General features: G+C 44.9%; 1 protein-coding gene across 1 annotated transcript in view; it reads left to right on the top strand.

Annotated features, from left to right (window-relative positions):
- Positions 1 to 976: 976 nt before the first annotated feature.
- The window catches only part of LOC147718252 (nicotinamide N-methyltransferase-like), a 108,323-nt gene continuing 92,006 nt past the window's right edge, over positions 977 to 17,293 (top strand). The window contains exon 1 of the mRNA XM_086918246.1: positions 977 to 1,130. Within this exon, the coding sequence (XP_086774372.1) occupies positions 986 to 1,130 (145 nt within the window). The 5' untranslated portion in view covers positions 977 to 985. The remainder of the gene's footprint in view (positions 1,131 to 17,293) is intronic.

Here is a 17,293-nt window from a genome sequence, read left to right as displayed (position 1 = left end):
ATCCGTTGATGTGGTATCAGGGATGTGCAGAATGTCTGGAGAAAGGAAACCATTTCTCCTTACTAGCTTCCACTTTGAAGAAGCATTTTGTTTTACATAGAGCCCTGAGTAGATTTGTATCAATAGATCACCCTATCTGTCAAAAACTCTGTGTGCTTGGGGTGTTCCACTCAAAATATACCCAAGTGACACCCTCTTCATGCAGAATGGCAACACTATGTGCTGTAAGAAAAGGACACCATTCCAGTGCAAAATACCTTCTGAGTTTGCACCACTTTCCATTACTTAGTTTTATTATGCTGTGGCACAAACCCTTTCCAAAAAGTAAAGACTTCATTTCACTTTAGAAAATGCAGACAACCCCTTCATGGGAGCTCTCTTCTGTTATACATGTGTGTCAGTTCCATAGAAGATACCCCTTTAAGCCTAAACCAAAGAGGGAGGGCAGTCGGTAGAAGGGGGTGCTGTCTGGTCATCAAAACATTGTAGCCCATAAAAGAGAACCACGACTGCACACTTGGCAAAAAGTAAGAGCAGGCAAATATACAGAATCACATAGTAAGCGCCAGCACATTCAGACTCAGGCTGATTAGTTCCTCTGCCTAATTCCCCCTGTTATGTACTCCTTATCGTTCCTGTGACTTGCCAGTAGCATATGTTAGATAATTTTGTTTTGTTTGCCTATGATCAGCCTTCTTCCTTTCTTCTGCAGCACTGTTGATACATCTTACTTTGGGTAACACAACTCCAGGCAAAATTTGGGGTTAGATAAATCTGCCAGCATGCAGCACTAGGTAAGTCTAGATCTAAATATGTATAAGCGTGACTCAGCTGACATCAAAGAAGATTCAAACTTGGAAGAAGTTTGGAGCACACACTCATCAAACTGACTTTTAATCATCAATAATTTGCAATTTAGATTATTTAATATAAGGATAGGTGCACACACAGAAGAAGTAAAGTTTGAAACTTTTCATCACTGAACATGGAATCATTTTCTGAGCTGAAAGAGCTCCATGATCGACACTTGGATATAACAGCGATGACTGCATTTACTGCAAATGATTCTGTCTTCCTTGATGATGCGATTACACGGATGTTACCTTCTTTCAACAGAATCTTCTCTTCAGGTCTGTTTTTAATATTACATTAATTTTAATTTTGTGGCCAATGAAATTAAAAGCAGGGACGGACAATTGACAGAATGATAAAATGTAAATGTTTGTGCTTAGGACAAAAACACATTGATCATGAAAAGTACATTGTAAAGTATATACATATTTACCATTCATCCATAGCGTCTCATACACTGTGTATTAAAAAGCAAGATGGACGACAAAGGTGTCACTTATTTTCAATGATGTTGAACAAAAAATGTACATTTTTAAAATACAGAATTTGAATAAAACCCAAGAGTCTGTTTCTGAAACTCAATATAAAGAATGCACCAGAGACTGAGAAGAGACAAATTGTATTACAGATCTGATCCCATTAAATATTGGTGACATTAAAATTATATTGATTCATAAAAGCGATAAACAAATACATTCCCCTTATTCTTTTAATAAATCCTTTTTATCTCACTTTTTCATAATAACACAGTTATACCTGAGTATATATGCACAGTTGGAGGTATTTTACCTAAGATTATGTAAACTAGACTCAACATCAGACATAACACCAAGACCCCCACACCCTTTATCTTGCCCAGAGCATAACTAGTGCATGTTCAAGGGCTGCATTCAAAGGTATATCAGTCTGCCACAGTTCTGGAGGTGGCAGTTTCTAATGACACATATTTAAATGGTGTGTTACATTGGGATAGTATGTTAGATTGTGCATTAAATCACTTCTAAGTTGAATGGAAGTTAAACGTGTGAGCGAATGTAAGCAGTACCATCAGATTACAACACAAAATGAGTTAGAGATGACACCTTATAACATACATTGTGTCACAACAAACATGCAGAGCTCCAGAAGGAGGCCCTGTAGAAATCACCCTCAATAATATTTTAACTTTCAGTGCCAGGGCAAAGACCCACCTCATGCACCAATAAAGCTATCCGTGTCAAATACCTGGAAACAGGAAGCCGGTCCCATGAAGAAAGTGAAGCTTAGCAACCTTCAAGCAGGAGGCCATGCAATCATTGTTTAATCATTGTCCGGCCCCGTTGACTTCCATTTTCCGAGGTGGTCTGGAGATATATCAGCAGAGCCAAAGCAAGAGGTACCTCTGATCCTGACCCATTCCCGTGGGAACCTTCAGCCATAATCTAGCACCGCAGATCCACACTAATGTAAAGAGAACTGCACACGCACATTGCCCACTGATGTAATCAGCATGCATGATGGGGAATCACATATAGCATGGTAAGTTTGTAGTTAGTGAGCATTGCATGTTAACACTAATAGGGGAACCATGCTGATTAGGTATCTACCTGCCTCCAACAAAACCATTGCACAGAGGCCTCATTCCAGAGACCAACGAGGCCCAGTGATACACATGAGTATAGAACCTGGCCTGCTGAGGACCACCTGGACAGGTTTTATGATGTGACCAAAAATAATGCATGCTTCCGCACAAAACGGTACCACTGCAAGTGTTGCTACTAAATATATCTCACTAGTCACAGCCCACACTGGGGCCAGCATGAAGGAATGATGGTGGACCCACCCGAAAGCACACCCTGGACTCTATCATCTTATAACCCTCCTAGTGGTCTTATCAAGTTGTTGACAAGAAACCCTTTACTGTCTTTTAGGCTACAAAACCTTTTTAGATGAAGGGAACAGACACCAAAAACTATAAGGTATCATTCCCTCCCCATTCAAGCTACATGAAATCAGAGATCAAGCTTTTCCTCAACCTCTGAAACAAAGTTCACTCCTGTTTCATGTCCAATCATCATGCAGGACTCAATGACCAGACATGCACAGGGAACAAGAAATTAACAAGACACAACAAACAAGGCGGTTTACAAAGCATGTAGCCAACTGGTACGTCCCCTACCAAAAGTTAAGAACAAGAGAAATTCACTCCAGTGACCGTTTCTTTTAACTTCCATAGAGTTTCCTAAAAAAGCATCTGCCCTGAAGAAGAAATTCCACGAAATTAACCACAGGCCCATCTTTAAAGGCTGAAATACAAATGGGGCAAACTCATGCTCTGACCCTAACTATAACCATGCCCAATAGTAACACTTATCACTTCACACAAGGGGATGCAAGTGGTAAATGTCCCCATGAAAACACTTTTAAGGACAGTAGACAGGCAACGGTATATGTTCTGTTGCATGCTCGTACATCAAGTCATGAACTGTATTTAAGATTTAGGACATTCTTGCTGCATATTAATTGTCTTTTGAATTAGCCTTGTACATGTATCCAAGAAATGTTGTAATGTCAGTTACTTGTCACTTGTTATTATGTCTGTAAATGTTATGTATGTTTTCCTTACAATTGTCTGTTTCTAGCAAAATCAAGCAAAGGAAAAACATGCTATGATTAATTCATTGCAAACAAATAATGGACAATTCAAATATAAAGGTGTGATACTTATGAGTGTATAACTTGGACAGAATATTCTAATTTTAATTTTGTACGTACTGATTCCAGCCTCCACAGTCCACAACCAAATCACTCCCCTCTTCAGCAATATATTGGGATACTCTGGCACTGGTCAGAAAGGTAAATGTACTACTAGTAGAACGTACTCCTACAAAACTGTGTATTTAATGTTTTCAGGTATTAACAAAATAGGACTGTAAAATTATTCAAAAATGTAGACTTACTTTTCCATCACCCTTGAAACAGGTGGAAGAGCTACATTTATAAGTGAAAAGTTACTACTGCCAGAAAGGAACAGTGGTAAGTACAGCACCACACTTGGCCAACCACTGATACTGAACACCTTCCATAAAAAATAATGAAGGTTTAGTTTAGTTTAGTTTACCGTCCTACATCGTGCTCAGGAAATGCAGCAGAGGTAACCGCAGTGGGCTAATCTATAACAGAGCTGTTTTCAAGGCTTTTCTAAATATCCGATGGTCCAAACATTGTCTTAAGGCAATAGGGAGTTGGTTCCATATGAGTGGCGCTTGATATGAAAAGGACTTGCCTCCAATTTGTGTCTTTTTTATTCTGGGGATCTTAACAAGGGATTTATAGCTTGATCGCAGAGCCTGATGGGAGTGTAGTGGTGAAGCCTCTCCGCCAAGTAGGAGGGTCCATTTCCCCATAATGCTTTGTGAGTTAGGCAACAGATCTTGAACTTCACATGCTGCTGTATGGGCAACTAATGTAGCTGGTGGAGGAGAGGGAGTGAAGATGATCTCTGGGGGGCATTATTTTGTATCATCTGAAGGTGGTTTAATGGGGACTCATTGGCGTGAATCAATAAGGCGTTGAAATAGTCTAGCTTACTCTGTACTAGGGTCTGAATCGGGGTCTTTCTCATGGAGTTGGGAAGATAGAAGAAAACTCTTCTCAGTAGGCCCAATATGTGGAAACTTGACCCCACCATATGTGTCACATGTTTTTTTCATCATGAGTGTCTGTTTGAGGTACACTCCCAGGTTCTTAGCTGTGGTAGCAGGAGTTGGAGCATTTCACTGTTCCGGAGGCCACCAGTAAGGTGTCCACAGAAGTGGGGCTTCTCCGAAGAACAAGACCTCTGTTTTCCCGGCATTCAGCTGGAGGAAGTTGTTTTCCATCCATTGTGAGATTGCCAGCATGCCTGAGGAGACGGTGGATTGGGCTGTCTGAGAGGCTTTGTTGAAGGAGAAGGTGAGTTGGGTGTTGTCCGCGTAGGATATTGGGACAAACCTAGAGTCCCTTAATAGAGCTGCCAAGGGGGCCATGTAGATGTTGAACATAGTTCAAGTTCAGGAATTTGTATAGCGCACTACTCACCCAGAGGGTCTCAAGGCGCTTGGGGGAAGGGGTGCATTATTTATCGAATAGCCAGGTTTTAAGTTCCTTCCTGAAGGAAATGTGGTTCTGGGTAAGGCGGAGGTAAGAGGGGAGAGAATTCCAGGTTTTGGCCGCCAAGTAGGAGAAGGATCTTCCTCCCATGGTGGATCTATGGAGGCGCGGGACTGTGGCGAGGGCTTGATTGGAGGATCTTAGTTGGCGGTCGGTGTGTAGAAGGACAGTTGTGTGTTGAGGCATTCGGGTCCTAGTTTGTAGAGGGCCTTGTGTGCGTGGGTGAGGAGGTGGAACGTTATTCTCTTGTTGACGGGAAGCCAGTGGAGGTCTTTCAGGTGACTGGTAATGTGAGCTTGGCGCGGGATGTCCAATATGAGTCTGGCTGATGCGTTTTGGATGCGTTGGAGTTTTTTCTGTAATTTGGCTGTGGTTCCGGCGTAGAGGGTGTTTCCATAGTTCAGTCGGCTGTTGACCAGTGCGTGGGTGACAGTCTTTCTTGTTTCGGTGGGGATACAACAAGAGATTTTTTTGAGCATACGAAGTACGTTGAAGCAAGGGGATGAGACAGCGTTGACTTGTCTGGTCATCGAGAGGGAGGAGTCTAGGATGAATCCTAGGTTACGTGCGTTGTCTGTGGGTATGGGTGCTGTGCCCAGGGCCGATGGCCACCATGAGTCATCCCAGGCAGAGGGGGATGATCCTAGGATGAGGACTTCCGTTTTGTCTGAGTTAAGTTTTAGGCAGCTGTTTTTCATCCATTTGGCTACTTCTTTCATGCCTTCGTGAAGATTGGTATTGGCGGTGTTAGGGTCTTTGGTAAGGGAAAGGATCAGTTGGGTGTCGTCAGCGTAAGAGATGATGTTAAGGTTGTGTTGTCGCGCGATGGATGTGAGGGGACTCATGTAAATGTGAAGAGGGTGGGACTGAGTGATGATCGTTGTGGTACTCCGCAGATGACTTCCGTGGCCTTTGATATGAAAGGGGGGAGTCGGACTCCCTGGGTTCTCCCGGCAAGGAACGAGATGATCCAGTCCAAGGCTTTTCCTTGTATGCCGATGTTGCTGAGACGTTGTATGAGGGTGCTATGACAGACTGTGTCGAAGGCGGCGGAGAGGTCGAGTAGGATGAGGGCAGCTGTTTTTCCGTTGTCCAGTAGTGTTCGGATGTTGTCTGTCGCTGTAATAAAGGCAGTTTTGGTGCTGTGTTTGGCTCGAAAGCCGGATTGTGAGGAGTCGAGGGAGTTGTTGTATTCAAGGAATGCGGCGAGCTGTCTATTGATGGCTTTCTCAATGACTTTGGCAGGGAATGGGAGGAGGGAGATGGGGCGGTAGTTCTTAAGTTCAGAGGGGTCCGCTGTGGGTTTCTTCAAGAGGGCATTGAGTTTGGCGTGTTTCCAGCTTTCTGGGAAGGTATCGGAGTTAAAGGAGCAGTTGATGACATCACGGAGATGGGGTGCGATGATGGAGTCTGCTTTGTTGAAGATGTGTTGGGGGCAGGGGTCAGTTGGCGAGCCTGAATGGATGGAGTTCATTAGGTGGATGGTGTCTTCAGTGGTGATTGAGTTCCAGGCGTTAAGGATGTTAGAGGGCGGTTTAGGTTCGGAGGTAGGTGGAGTGGACTGTTCTTTGGAAATGTTCTCAAAACTGTAATGTATGTCGGCGATTTTGTTGTAGAAGAAAGAGGATAACGAGTCGCAGAGATCTTGGGAGGGAGTAATGTCATTTGAGGCTGCGGTGGGGTTGGTCAATTCTTTGACGATGTTGAATAGTTCCTTGCTGTTTTGGGCGTTGTTGTCGAGTCGATTCTTGAATGCTGATTTCTTGGTGGATCGAATCAATTATGATCCTTGGGGTACACCCTTGGTTAGTTATTGTGTTGTGGACCGGAATGGGCCAAGGTTAATGGTCTGGGAGCAGTTAGAGAGGAATCTGGTCATCCATTTCAGGGCCACTCCACTGATCCCTACCAGTCTGGTGGTCAACTGTATCAAAAGAAGTGGAGAGGTCTAACAGCACTAGAAGGGTGGGTTGGCTCTGATCTAGGGCAAGCCTGATGTTATCGGTGATGGCCATCAGGGTTGATTCTGTGCTATATTTGGGTCAGAAACCTGATTGAGCCGGGTCCATGTAGCCAGCCACTTTTCTCAAATAAGGTAGGAGGGAGATGGGGCGGAGGTTTGAGAGATTTTCCATAGGCATTTTGGTGTTTTTCCGCATTGGGATTATCTCGTCCACCTTTCATGAGGGTGGTAGTTGTCCTTCCTCAAGAGATTGGATCAGTATGGAGCAGATAGGGTCTGACAGTAGTTTAGCAAGAGATGCAGAAATTCTAGCATGTAGTACATCGAGCGAAGATCCAGATTTTGAGAGATTTTCCATAGGCATCCATCTTGGAATTAATCCATCATTTTTTTTATTTTATAGATTCTTTTAAAGCACATTTTAGCAAAAATATTACAAAACCATGTGTAGTAAAACATATATCAAAACCAAAATAGCTATATACAATTCTCTACATGCAAATGTGACACCCACAAACATTCCAAATTCTCACTCAACCACTCTTTCCCACATTCATTTCACAAGCACTCCTCCTGTCATACGTATCATCCATATAACACACCAATGCTAATAGAAAGCCGGTGAACCAATTTGTAAATCCCTACGCCAAACGAAAGAATGACAATCCTCGGTAATAAAGATGTAGGGATGTATATGTTTCATTTATATACCCTTGAGAGAATCATTTTCTATGATTGTTACTCAGTACTTGCAATTGTTTTGTTTTGATGTCATATGGACTCAGCCTTACTGAGTTTAGTCAAGGCACTTTGGTGTTTTTTTACTTAGAATACCAACAGCAGACTTCAGGGGTAAGTAGTAGCTTTACTACAGTGATCTAATGAGCAACAAGAGAGCTAACATTCAGGGTGTATGGCAAACGTGTGACATATCTGAATACCTTCTTGATGGAACCAAAGTAAAACATTGAAAGTATTTCCCACTGAGGAGACTGCAGTAAATCAGGACATTAGGAAACTTCATAACAAATAAGTCTCCCAAGATGGCCACCAGAGACAAAAGAGCCCAGATCTAGCACAAATATCACTGAGATGTAGCCCACATTTAGCCCAATGACAGAAGTGGGCAAAACACCTTTTATTGTTTGTGATTTTGCAGTTTTATATAGTGCAGACTTGTCAGGTATTGGAGTGTGTTACATGAGCAGTGGTTACGTCAAACAAATTAATGTTGGTTGTAGACATGGGGAGAATAAATGATTCAACCAGAATCACAGAATGTCGAGCTGAAGCAGAAACTCCAACCTGGTTCCCCAGTTGCAAAGTCTGTAGCTCTGGAAGTAACTCCACATCCTCTCCCCTAAGTGCAACATTTATTCAAGTGGTCATCTGGATATAAAAACATAAAAATAACAAAACATTTTAAAGTGCTTTGTCCCTATTTGAAAACTCAGAAAATGTGTCCTCATTTTAGGTTTTTAGAGCACTAACCATACTTTTGATGAACATACGACCCTCTCATATATGTAATTTCTATAAGAAATGCTCTAGGTATTACAGTTTTGATTACATCAAGGCGTGCCACACTTTTGTAATAAATATAGTATGTTAGCAATCTATTGGTTCATTAGGATACTGTTGAGAGGCAGAGGCCAGGAGCGCAGACTCTGATAATTGAAGGCAGGTAGGAGGGTGCAGAGGCAACATTTTGACCACACCGGGCAGGCAGGAAGGGCAGTGGCAGCACAACAGACATGGAGGGCAGTGGAAAGGGGTGCAGGGGCAACACTCCAACAATACAGGACTGGCAAGAGAGGCTGTGGCAATATAATAGACCATTTTGGGCAGTAGAAGGAGTCAGTGGTAGTACAACCATACTTCCAACAGACCTGATACAGCCAGGAAACGTCCAATGTTTTTAAGCTCAAATGGGCCTCTTTTTCAATGTAGGTCAAAGGATAAAATCAATACCCCAGTTTTTTTTCAAAATCTCCCTAGTACCAAGTTCAAAATGTTAGCAAGTGCGGTACATTGGATCAGAGAAGGCTGGAGGAATTGGGGTAGGGTCATTGACTCAGATAACAGAGGACAGGAGGGACATGGAGAGGTGCACCAAACTGACCCTACAGGACAGGCACCAGGGTTTGCAGCAGCACAATACACCACACAGGGTATGCAGGACAGGAGTGCAGCACAACAATCCATAGAAAGCAAAAGGGAGGGGACAGGACCATGCACATGGACAACAGAGAACAGAGGGGAAAGAGGCAATGGTAGCTAGCTGGCCATAATGAACAGACAGGAGAACAAGCTGCAGCATAACGGACCATAAAGGGCAGGAGGAATGGATCAGGGACTTTACAATGGAACAGACAAGCCAGGAGGGAGGGAATACGGGTCGGCACATGGAAACAGAGGGCTGGGGGCCAGGGGTAGGGCAGTAGCAGCAAGATGTCCATGGAGGTCAGGCAGGATGGGCACTAGAAGCAAGACACACCATGGAGAGCAACAGTGAGACTATAGTGGCATACACACATACCATGGAGGAAAGGATGGAGGGGGTCAGGGGGAGCTAGCTGACCACACAGGGAAGGTGGGAGGGGCTGTGGAAACACAGAAGACCATGCAAGGCAGCCGGGAGGGTTAGGGCAGCACAATAGCTATGATGGGCAGAAGGAGGGTACAGGAGCATGCACAAAGGACCATGGTGGATAGAAGGGAGGGTCAGGACCTGGGCACAGACAAGACATTTCTGGGGAAGGGGCCTCACAACAGACCACGCAGGCCAGGCAGGAGGAGCAGTTGCAGCACAACAGCCCAGGGAGGGCAGAATTGTGTGGCAGTAAAATTGACCATGAAGGACAGGAGGAACGGGATAGGGGCACAGAATATGGACAGGTATAGTTTACAGTCACCTGGCAATGCTAAGCAGATGGGAGGGGAGTGGCTGCTCAACAGAACACTCAGAGTAGATAGGAGTGGTAGGTCCATGGAACATGATGGGCACAAAACAATGGAGCAGGGGCATGCACACAGGCATCGGAGGGAAGAGGGAAGGAGAATAGCGGCAGTAAGCTAAGCACAGAGGCTAAGCAGGAGGTCAATGATGGGATATAGAATTGGGCAATGGAGGGCAGGAGGATTGGACTGGTACATCATGCTAAATGGAGGGCAGTGGCAGCATTTCAGGCCATGCATGGCAGGAGGGAGGAGGCTATCCCATGGATTCAGACAACAGAGGATAGAGATAAGCTGGATGGGGCCACAAACTAACTGTTCAGAAAAGGGGGGAAGGCCAGTGGCAGAACATCTGCCACACAGGGCTGTAATAATGGAGCTGGGACACAGACCTGGATAATGGATGGCTAGGAGGAGGGAAGACTGGAGCAGCAAGCTTGGGTGGGGGCAGCACTATGCAAGGCCCTGCTTCCAACCCCACACCATCCATTGTGATATGCATATTACTTAACGTAAAAAAAAACTAGAAATGTGCAGAAAAAAACTAACATTACAGGGACCGTATAGTTAGACTCAGATTTCACTCATACACAACCAGTGAAATTCAGCATTTATAGTTACCTGACCCTCCACAATGTACTGCTAATGACCTCAGACATTGCATCATTCATGACATGGTCAGTTACATCACTCATGACATCACTCATGACATCTCAAATGAGCTGTGAATGTGATGGAACTATAATCACTAGAACTTTCTATAGGGATGGTGTGGGTATATTAACACCCCTTTTTTAATTTTCTTTTGTGTAAGAACCATTATAATACGCAACATGCCCATATTAATATGGCTGATACCCTTTCACTTTAAAGTAATGTGTAGTCCATTGTTTATGATCATGTTTGCAATCCTAAGTATGTTTATTTAGAATAAGTCACGGTGACGAACATACAGGTATGGCGGTCACAGGGCAGGTTAACACATGTTTTCTTTTCTTTATTGTATCAATTCCTGAAATTTCACATTGTGATCACACCAATATGGCCACTAGATTTTTGGATTAGAGTAATATGTAGTACTTTGTTAATGTTGGCAACTGGAGGCATTTGTACATTTAAATAAGGATGCGACAGGGACGTTTTGTATCGTTATCAAGGTTCGGATGAGCCAAAACGCATGGATCACGTCCTTTGCAGATTAAAATTCACTGACAAAAAAACAAGTTTCAAGGACAATGTAGTTAGAAATTAGCATTTAAAAAAACTTCAGAAATTCACTGAAAAAACCACAGGTTTTATGGACGTCATAATTAATTAGACATTCCACTCATACAAAACAAGAGAAATTCGGCTGTTATAGTTAGTTGTGCTAACTATAACTTGCGCCCCCGCAATGCACTGCTGATGACATCACATATTACATCACTCATGAAATGGTCAGTAACATCACTGATGACATTACTGTTGACATATCGAATGACATCACTGAGGACGTCATACACTTGATAATCTGATACACTTCCTCACACCCTAAAAAACATACTACCATTCTTGAAACCATAGACATACCAATACTAGTGCAGCTACAATATTCTATGCACTATGCATACAGACCACTACTCAGCTATATATCATTGATACAGTCTTTTAAATACTCAGTTAGTACATATACGGTCTAGGAAGCCTTCTAGCTGTCCCATGAACTTGTCCATTTACCTATCCAGCACTATGTACGTATCCTATCACTCTGGCAATACCTTGGCACTTAAACATTTAGCATGCACTCTCTTTGCAGCACTGAAATTACTCCAGTTATTAGTCATATACTAAAGGAATGGCCCAGCCACTAACCCAAGTACAGGTACTATGTTTTGTCCACTATGCATACAGATCTCTAACAAGCTACATACTAAGAGAATTGTTTTCATTTTTACATGGGAATGTGTTAAGAACTCCACACACATGTTGTGACCCAGAATAGCAATTTGAACACATATGAAAGGCACACATATAACACTTGTCAGAGACCAGGCATAGTGCACCAAATGAACCCACCCATGATGCACACATCCGAGTCCCAGTAACATATGCTGTGCAGGACCCTCGGCATAGCAGAATGAAGGGACACAGTGCCTGAGTTAAATAAGGCACAGGCTGTAGGGGCCGCAACTGTGGGTCAGATGAGGACTGTGACTGACACAATTGAGGGACATGAGACGTAATGTGGGAGTATGACCAGGCCAAAAGACTGCAAATGGCATGTCACACATGTTCACAAATCAGGAATGGACTTACCCCCTCCTTGCTGCTGTCTGGCCTTCAATTGCCCATCCATGTCCGGGAAGACCACCGCCAGAATCCAGAGCATATGTGGGGTCAGGGGAGAAGGTGACAGCTTCAGCTGGACCCTTGGTATCCTCCAGGTCCAACCACGTAGGTCCTGCCACCTCTTCTGGCAGTTGCGGATCCATTGCTGTTAGACCCCCACTTATCTCACTGCCAGGGTGATGGTCAGCCAGATTTCTTGCTCCTGGTTGGCATCAACCTGTGAGGATTACAATGTGAAGAAGACGTTACCACACATGCCACATAATTGTGCTGAATACATTTGAAGACACATGTAGTCATCACAAAGCTAAAAGAGGTGCACAGGTAGTCCACCCATATAAATGTGCATTTGTGCTGCAGGTCTGACATGGTAACATTGGCTAGGAATTTAAGGTTAGCTCTACTGCACTACTGCAGCAGGACACCTGTTCATTACAAGTACCCACATAAATAGGGAGCTGAAAGTACATATGCCTCACACTGCTGTGAACACTTCTATTACTGTAAGTCAGACAATGTGCAGAAAATGATAGGCAGTGGATTGCACACTCACCTGCTCCCCTGGTTTCCCATACAGCGTGCTGTACTCTGGGAAGACCCCATCCAGCAGGGCCTGGTTTCTTCTCCTCTGTGAATGCTGGGGCCTTTTCCCAGAGTACGTGCCATTGCAGGTTCCAGAGGAAGCACAGACAGTAGCAGCAGTGGATTTTGGAAAGTTGTCCTGTAGCATGTAGTGCAGGCAAGTGAGCTCCCTGGGGGCTTGCCAGCCTTATATCAGTGCTGCAAAGGCAGATTCTGTGACACTGCCCCTTACTGATAGGCCAGACAAAGTTGCATTCTATGAATCTGTCCAATCCATGGAAATGTAAGACTCCTACACGTTGTCCACATTTTTCAAAACTCTCACCTGCAGGACACCCTAGTATTGCAACATTGTTGTAGGCATCCAACTGAATTTCCAGCGCACAACTCAAAAGATTTTTTAATTTGGTTCTGTATCCACGGCAGTCCATTGCCAATGAGTGCGCACGGCTCGGTTAACTGCCTATATGATGCTTATTTTTTATAACAAATGCATCCGTCTCAATACGATTCTATGGGCTATGCGTGCGCACGTTTGGACCAGTACAGCACAACGCATCACTGTAGAAGTCACCCGCATCGGGACATATTGCATACGCGTCATACATGCATGAACCGAGCCGTGCGCACGCAGTGCCCATTGGCATCAATGTGATCTGATGTGAGTGACTGTAATGCATACACATTGTGCAGTCAATGGACAAGGTGTGTGCACCACTCGGTCCATGCATGTACGGCGCGTCTACATACAAGTCACCCACATCGGATCACATTGGTGTGACTTGCAGACGGTTTACACACATACACTATTGCTATGGCCACACCTCCAACACCACAGCATGTCCCACACTCCATCAAATAGCATGTAAGCGCATCACCTGTGTGTGTATGGGGGGCAACATTTCTTTTCTTTTGTGGCACTTTGGTGCAGCCACTCCCAGGCTGAGCAGGGGTTCATGGGGACAGATTAGTTTTGGTGTAGTGCACCTCACAAATGTAATGTCCAAGTGTTGGCTTATGGGCATGAGTCATGGACACAGTACCAGTATGAGGATGTGTACGACCTGTCACATACACCATAAGTACAGGGTTGCATGTCATGTATTTCACAGCGAGACCCATGGCCACAATCATGATGTACCCACACAGTCGGTGTGCATGTTTGTGATTCCATGTGCCCAATGTGAGACAGGGTCCACCATGTGCCTTGTGCATCCACATTTTTGCTGTGTGTGTGTCTCAGGGACGTCGATGTATGGCCTGCAGGGACCACAGGGGCCACTGACTGTGGGACTCATGATTAGTTATGGAATGTCCATGCTACAACATGTCATTCCAGTGCACATGTGGCAATATGTGGACCATGGCTATCTCCCTGACATGGAGGTGTGATCCCTGTGAAACATCAGTCCTCACTTATCACTGTGTTGTGTGTCATAAATGTGACAGCAGTCCATAGGTACTGTGCCACAGCCCAATGATTGGCCATTGCACATCAAGGAAATCATGTACACGTGTCATTGATATGTGAGATGATGGGCATGAAGGTGACATATGTGTCCATAACCAACAGCACACACCTCAGTTAATTGTGTATTGCTATGATGTATCATGTGATGTTTTGCAAGGTCCGTGCCACATGGGTAGCTGAATGTATGATGTTACATGACCCATCTCTGTACTGCAGGGCGCCAGCAGTCCATAGACCGCTCTCTTACCCCGAGACCATGGTGGAAGGTGACAGCATCCAACAATACCACTTCACCAGGAGCCTGATTGATGATTTGGCAGAGCAGTAGGTGCCACATCTGCTACCTGGCCGCATATACCCAACAGCACTGACATCAAAGGTGAAGGTGATGGCAGCCCCGCACTTCTTTGCCACTGGTACCTTTCAACACACTGTGGCTAGTGTTGGTGGTATGTCACAAACTATGTTCAGCTGTGTGCTTCGAGATGTCTTGGAGGGGATTTTGAATCACCTAGACTCCTACATCAAGTTTCCTACACCGGGTGAAATCGCTGAGATTAAGGAAGCCTTTTATAGACTGGGGAGGATGCCAAACGTGATTGGATCAATTGATAGAACACATGTGGCCCTGATACCACCACGGGCACATGAACAGACACACTGCATCCAGAAACATTTCCACTCAATCAATGTTCTTGGGGTATGTCTGGCGGACATGGTGATTACACATGTGTGTGTACATTTCCCTGGGTCTGCACACGATGCACACATCTTGAGGAGGAGTCGCATACCATTGATGATGTCTTAGATGCCAAACCAGTGTGCCTGGCTTGTTGGTGTATACTGTTTACCATTTTGTGTGTTTGGCAACGTTGTCTCCCAACCCCTTACAAAACTCAACTAATCTGTAATTCTTTGTATGTAGGTGACTCTGGATACCACAACCTGCCATGGTTGCTGACACCCCTCAGGAACCCTGTGACAGCATCCGAGATGAGCTACAATGAGGCACATGGCGGAACCAGGCGAGTGATTGAGCGTACATTTGGTCCCCTGAAAGCCACTTCTGCTGCCTGGACAAGACCGGAGGGGCCCTCCCATATGAGCTTGCAAAGGTGTGCAAGATCATCATCGTCTGCTGCATGCTCCACAACATGGCAGTGCGGAAGAAGGTGCCTCTCATACAGGACAACGATGACCAACATCCAGCACCTGTTGATGATGAGGGTGAGGTCCACACACAGTTCATCAAAAACGTCTTCAACTGAGTGTTAGTTCACAGGGTTGTCATGTCAATGCCCTGAGTTAGCCTGTGATGTGTTTGTGCAGCTCAGTTGCTGTTTGAGGTTGTCTGTGTGGTACTTGACTGGATGCATACAGTGATGTGGCCTGTTAGATGGTCTGTGCTCCACAATAGTGTTGACATGCTAATTTGTTACAGTGTAGGTTTCTAGTGTATGTGTTTTGCATTTCTATCATGTTCAGGTGTGCTTATGAGTGTCTCATTTCTGTCCTTCACAAGGTACTTTGGCAGTTGCTTCATCACGTCTGACACACAACAACCAGTAGCCAATGCCAGGGTGGAACTTCCAGTATGCTGTCATGTGATGTACCACCCACCCCTGAAGGTCAATTTGATGACACTTGGTGACCATTGGCCCACTGTAATGTGGATTCACCTTGCTATTGTTGTGTAATAAAATTGTTTCTGATGTGTAATGAACCTGTGCTTCACTTGGTTATGTGTGGTACCTGTCTTCACACATCTGACTGACATTTGTTTACCTCACCTGTGGGCCTGGTAGCACTGACTGTGGGAAGGTGTGGTGTCTGTGCATTCCACCGTATGTCTGGCAAACATCTTTGTAGGCAATGTGTTACATGTCCATAGTGAGTATGTGTTGTGGTGCCCTATTGGTGTGTCTCCCTCTTATTTTTCCCATCAAACATGACTCACATAACACCAATGACATTGCAGTAGTATGTTGCATGCACTGTGTACTTCAGACTTTCATCAGCTCCACGACACATACAAATTTGGAATCACAACATAGGCAAGTATAGTGTGATAGTGAGTTTATTTACATACATGTGTGGAGATTGTACTGTACATGAGGTTTTGAACCCAAAGTTCATTGATGAGTTAGAAGTCTTGGTAGATGAAATGTCCAGAGTGAAGTCCACATTCATCTTCTACATTAGAACAACATGGACCCTCCATGTTATGTTGGGGAGTTGTGTCATGTGGAACAAGGTAAACGCTTTGCACATGAAGACCAATATCCAAAACAGGATCTTGGTTCCTGGGGGATGTGAAGGGACAACTCTGGTTTACTTGACCTTCTTCAGACGACCCCTCTTCTTCTTCTGGGGGAAATCTTCAGGAGCAGGCGACAACGTTGCAATGGACTCTCCACCAGATGCATCCTCCCTCCCTGTGGCATTTGCAGATGTTGTTGCAAGAGATGGTGTGGGCACACAAGTAGGTGTGGACACATTTCTGCTGATCTGGGGGAGACAGGTCAAGATGTCGGTATGTAGGCCGTAAGTTTGTCCCTCTTGGCCTCCATGCATGCATGCATGCATGCATGATGGCCAGCCTGCTTCTGTTGCATGTCCTTGAGGATCTCCACTACATGGCTGAATCCTCCGGTGCTATCCAGTTAGGGGTCATCATGCAGTCCAGTCCCCTCTGCAGGCCATGACCTCTGACTAACACCACTCCCACCACCCCTAGACACACGTGCAGGTCCTGTGGTGGCACGCTCAATTGACCCTGGGCCACCTTGGGTGTTGATACTGCTGTTGTTGTCCGTACCTTCCTGGGTGGCCGGGGTCGCTATACTGTTTGAAATTGGTGTTGTCGGTCTGTCCTTGTTGGCTTGGGTGTTAGGTCTGGGCCAGATGTTGTTGGCGTGGCTGCAGGGGGTGCAGATGTTACTGAAAGTGGGGCTGCATGATGACTCACTCCCGAGGCCCCAGGTAGTTCTTTATCCGAAGAGTACAGA

The sequence above is a fragment of the Lissotriton vulgaris genome, chromosome 4_1, assembly GCF_964263255.1.
Source record: "Lissotriton vulgaris chromosome 4_1, aLisVul1.2, whole genome shotgun sequence".
Classification (NCBI taxonomy): Eukaryota; Metazoa; Chordata; class Amphibia; order Caudata; family Salamandridae; genus Lissotriton; species Lissotriton vulgaris.
The sequence above is the reverse complement of the archived record's forward strand: the minus strand, read 5'-3'. Positions and strand labels throughout refer to the sequence as shown.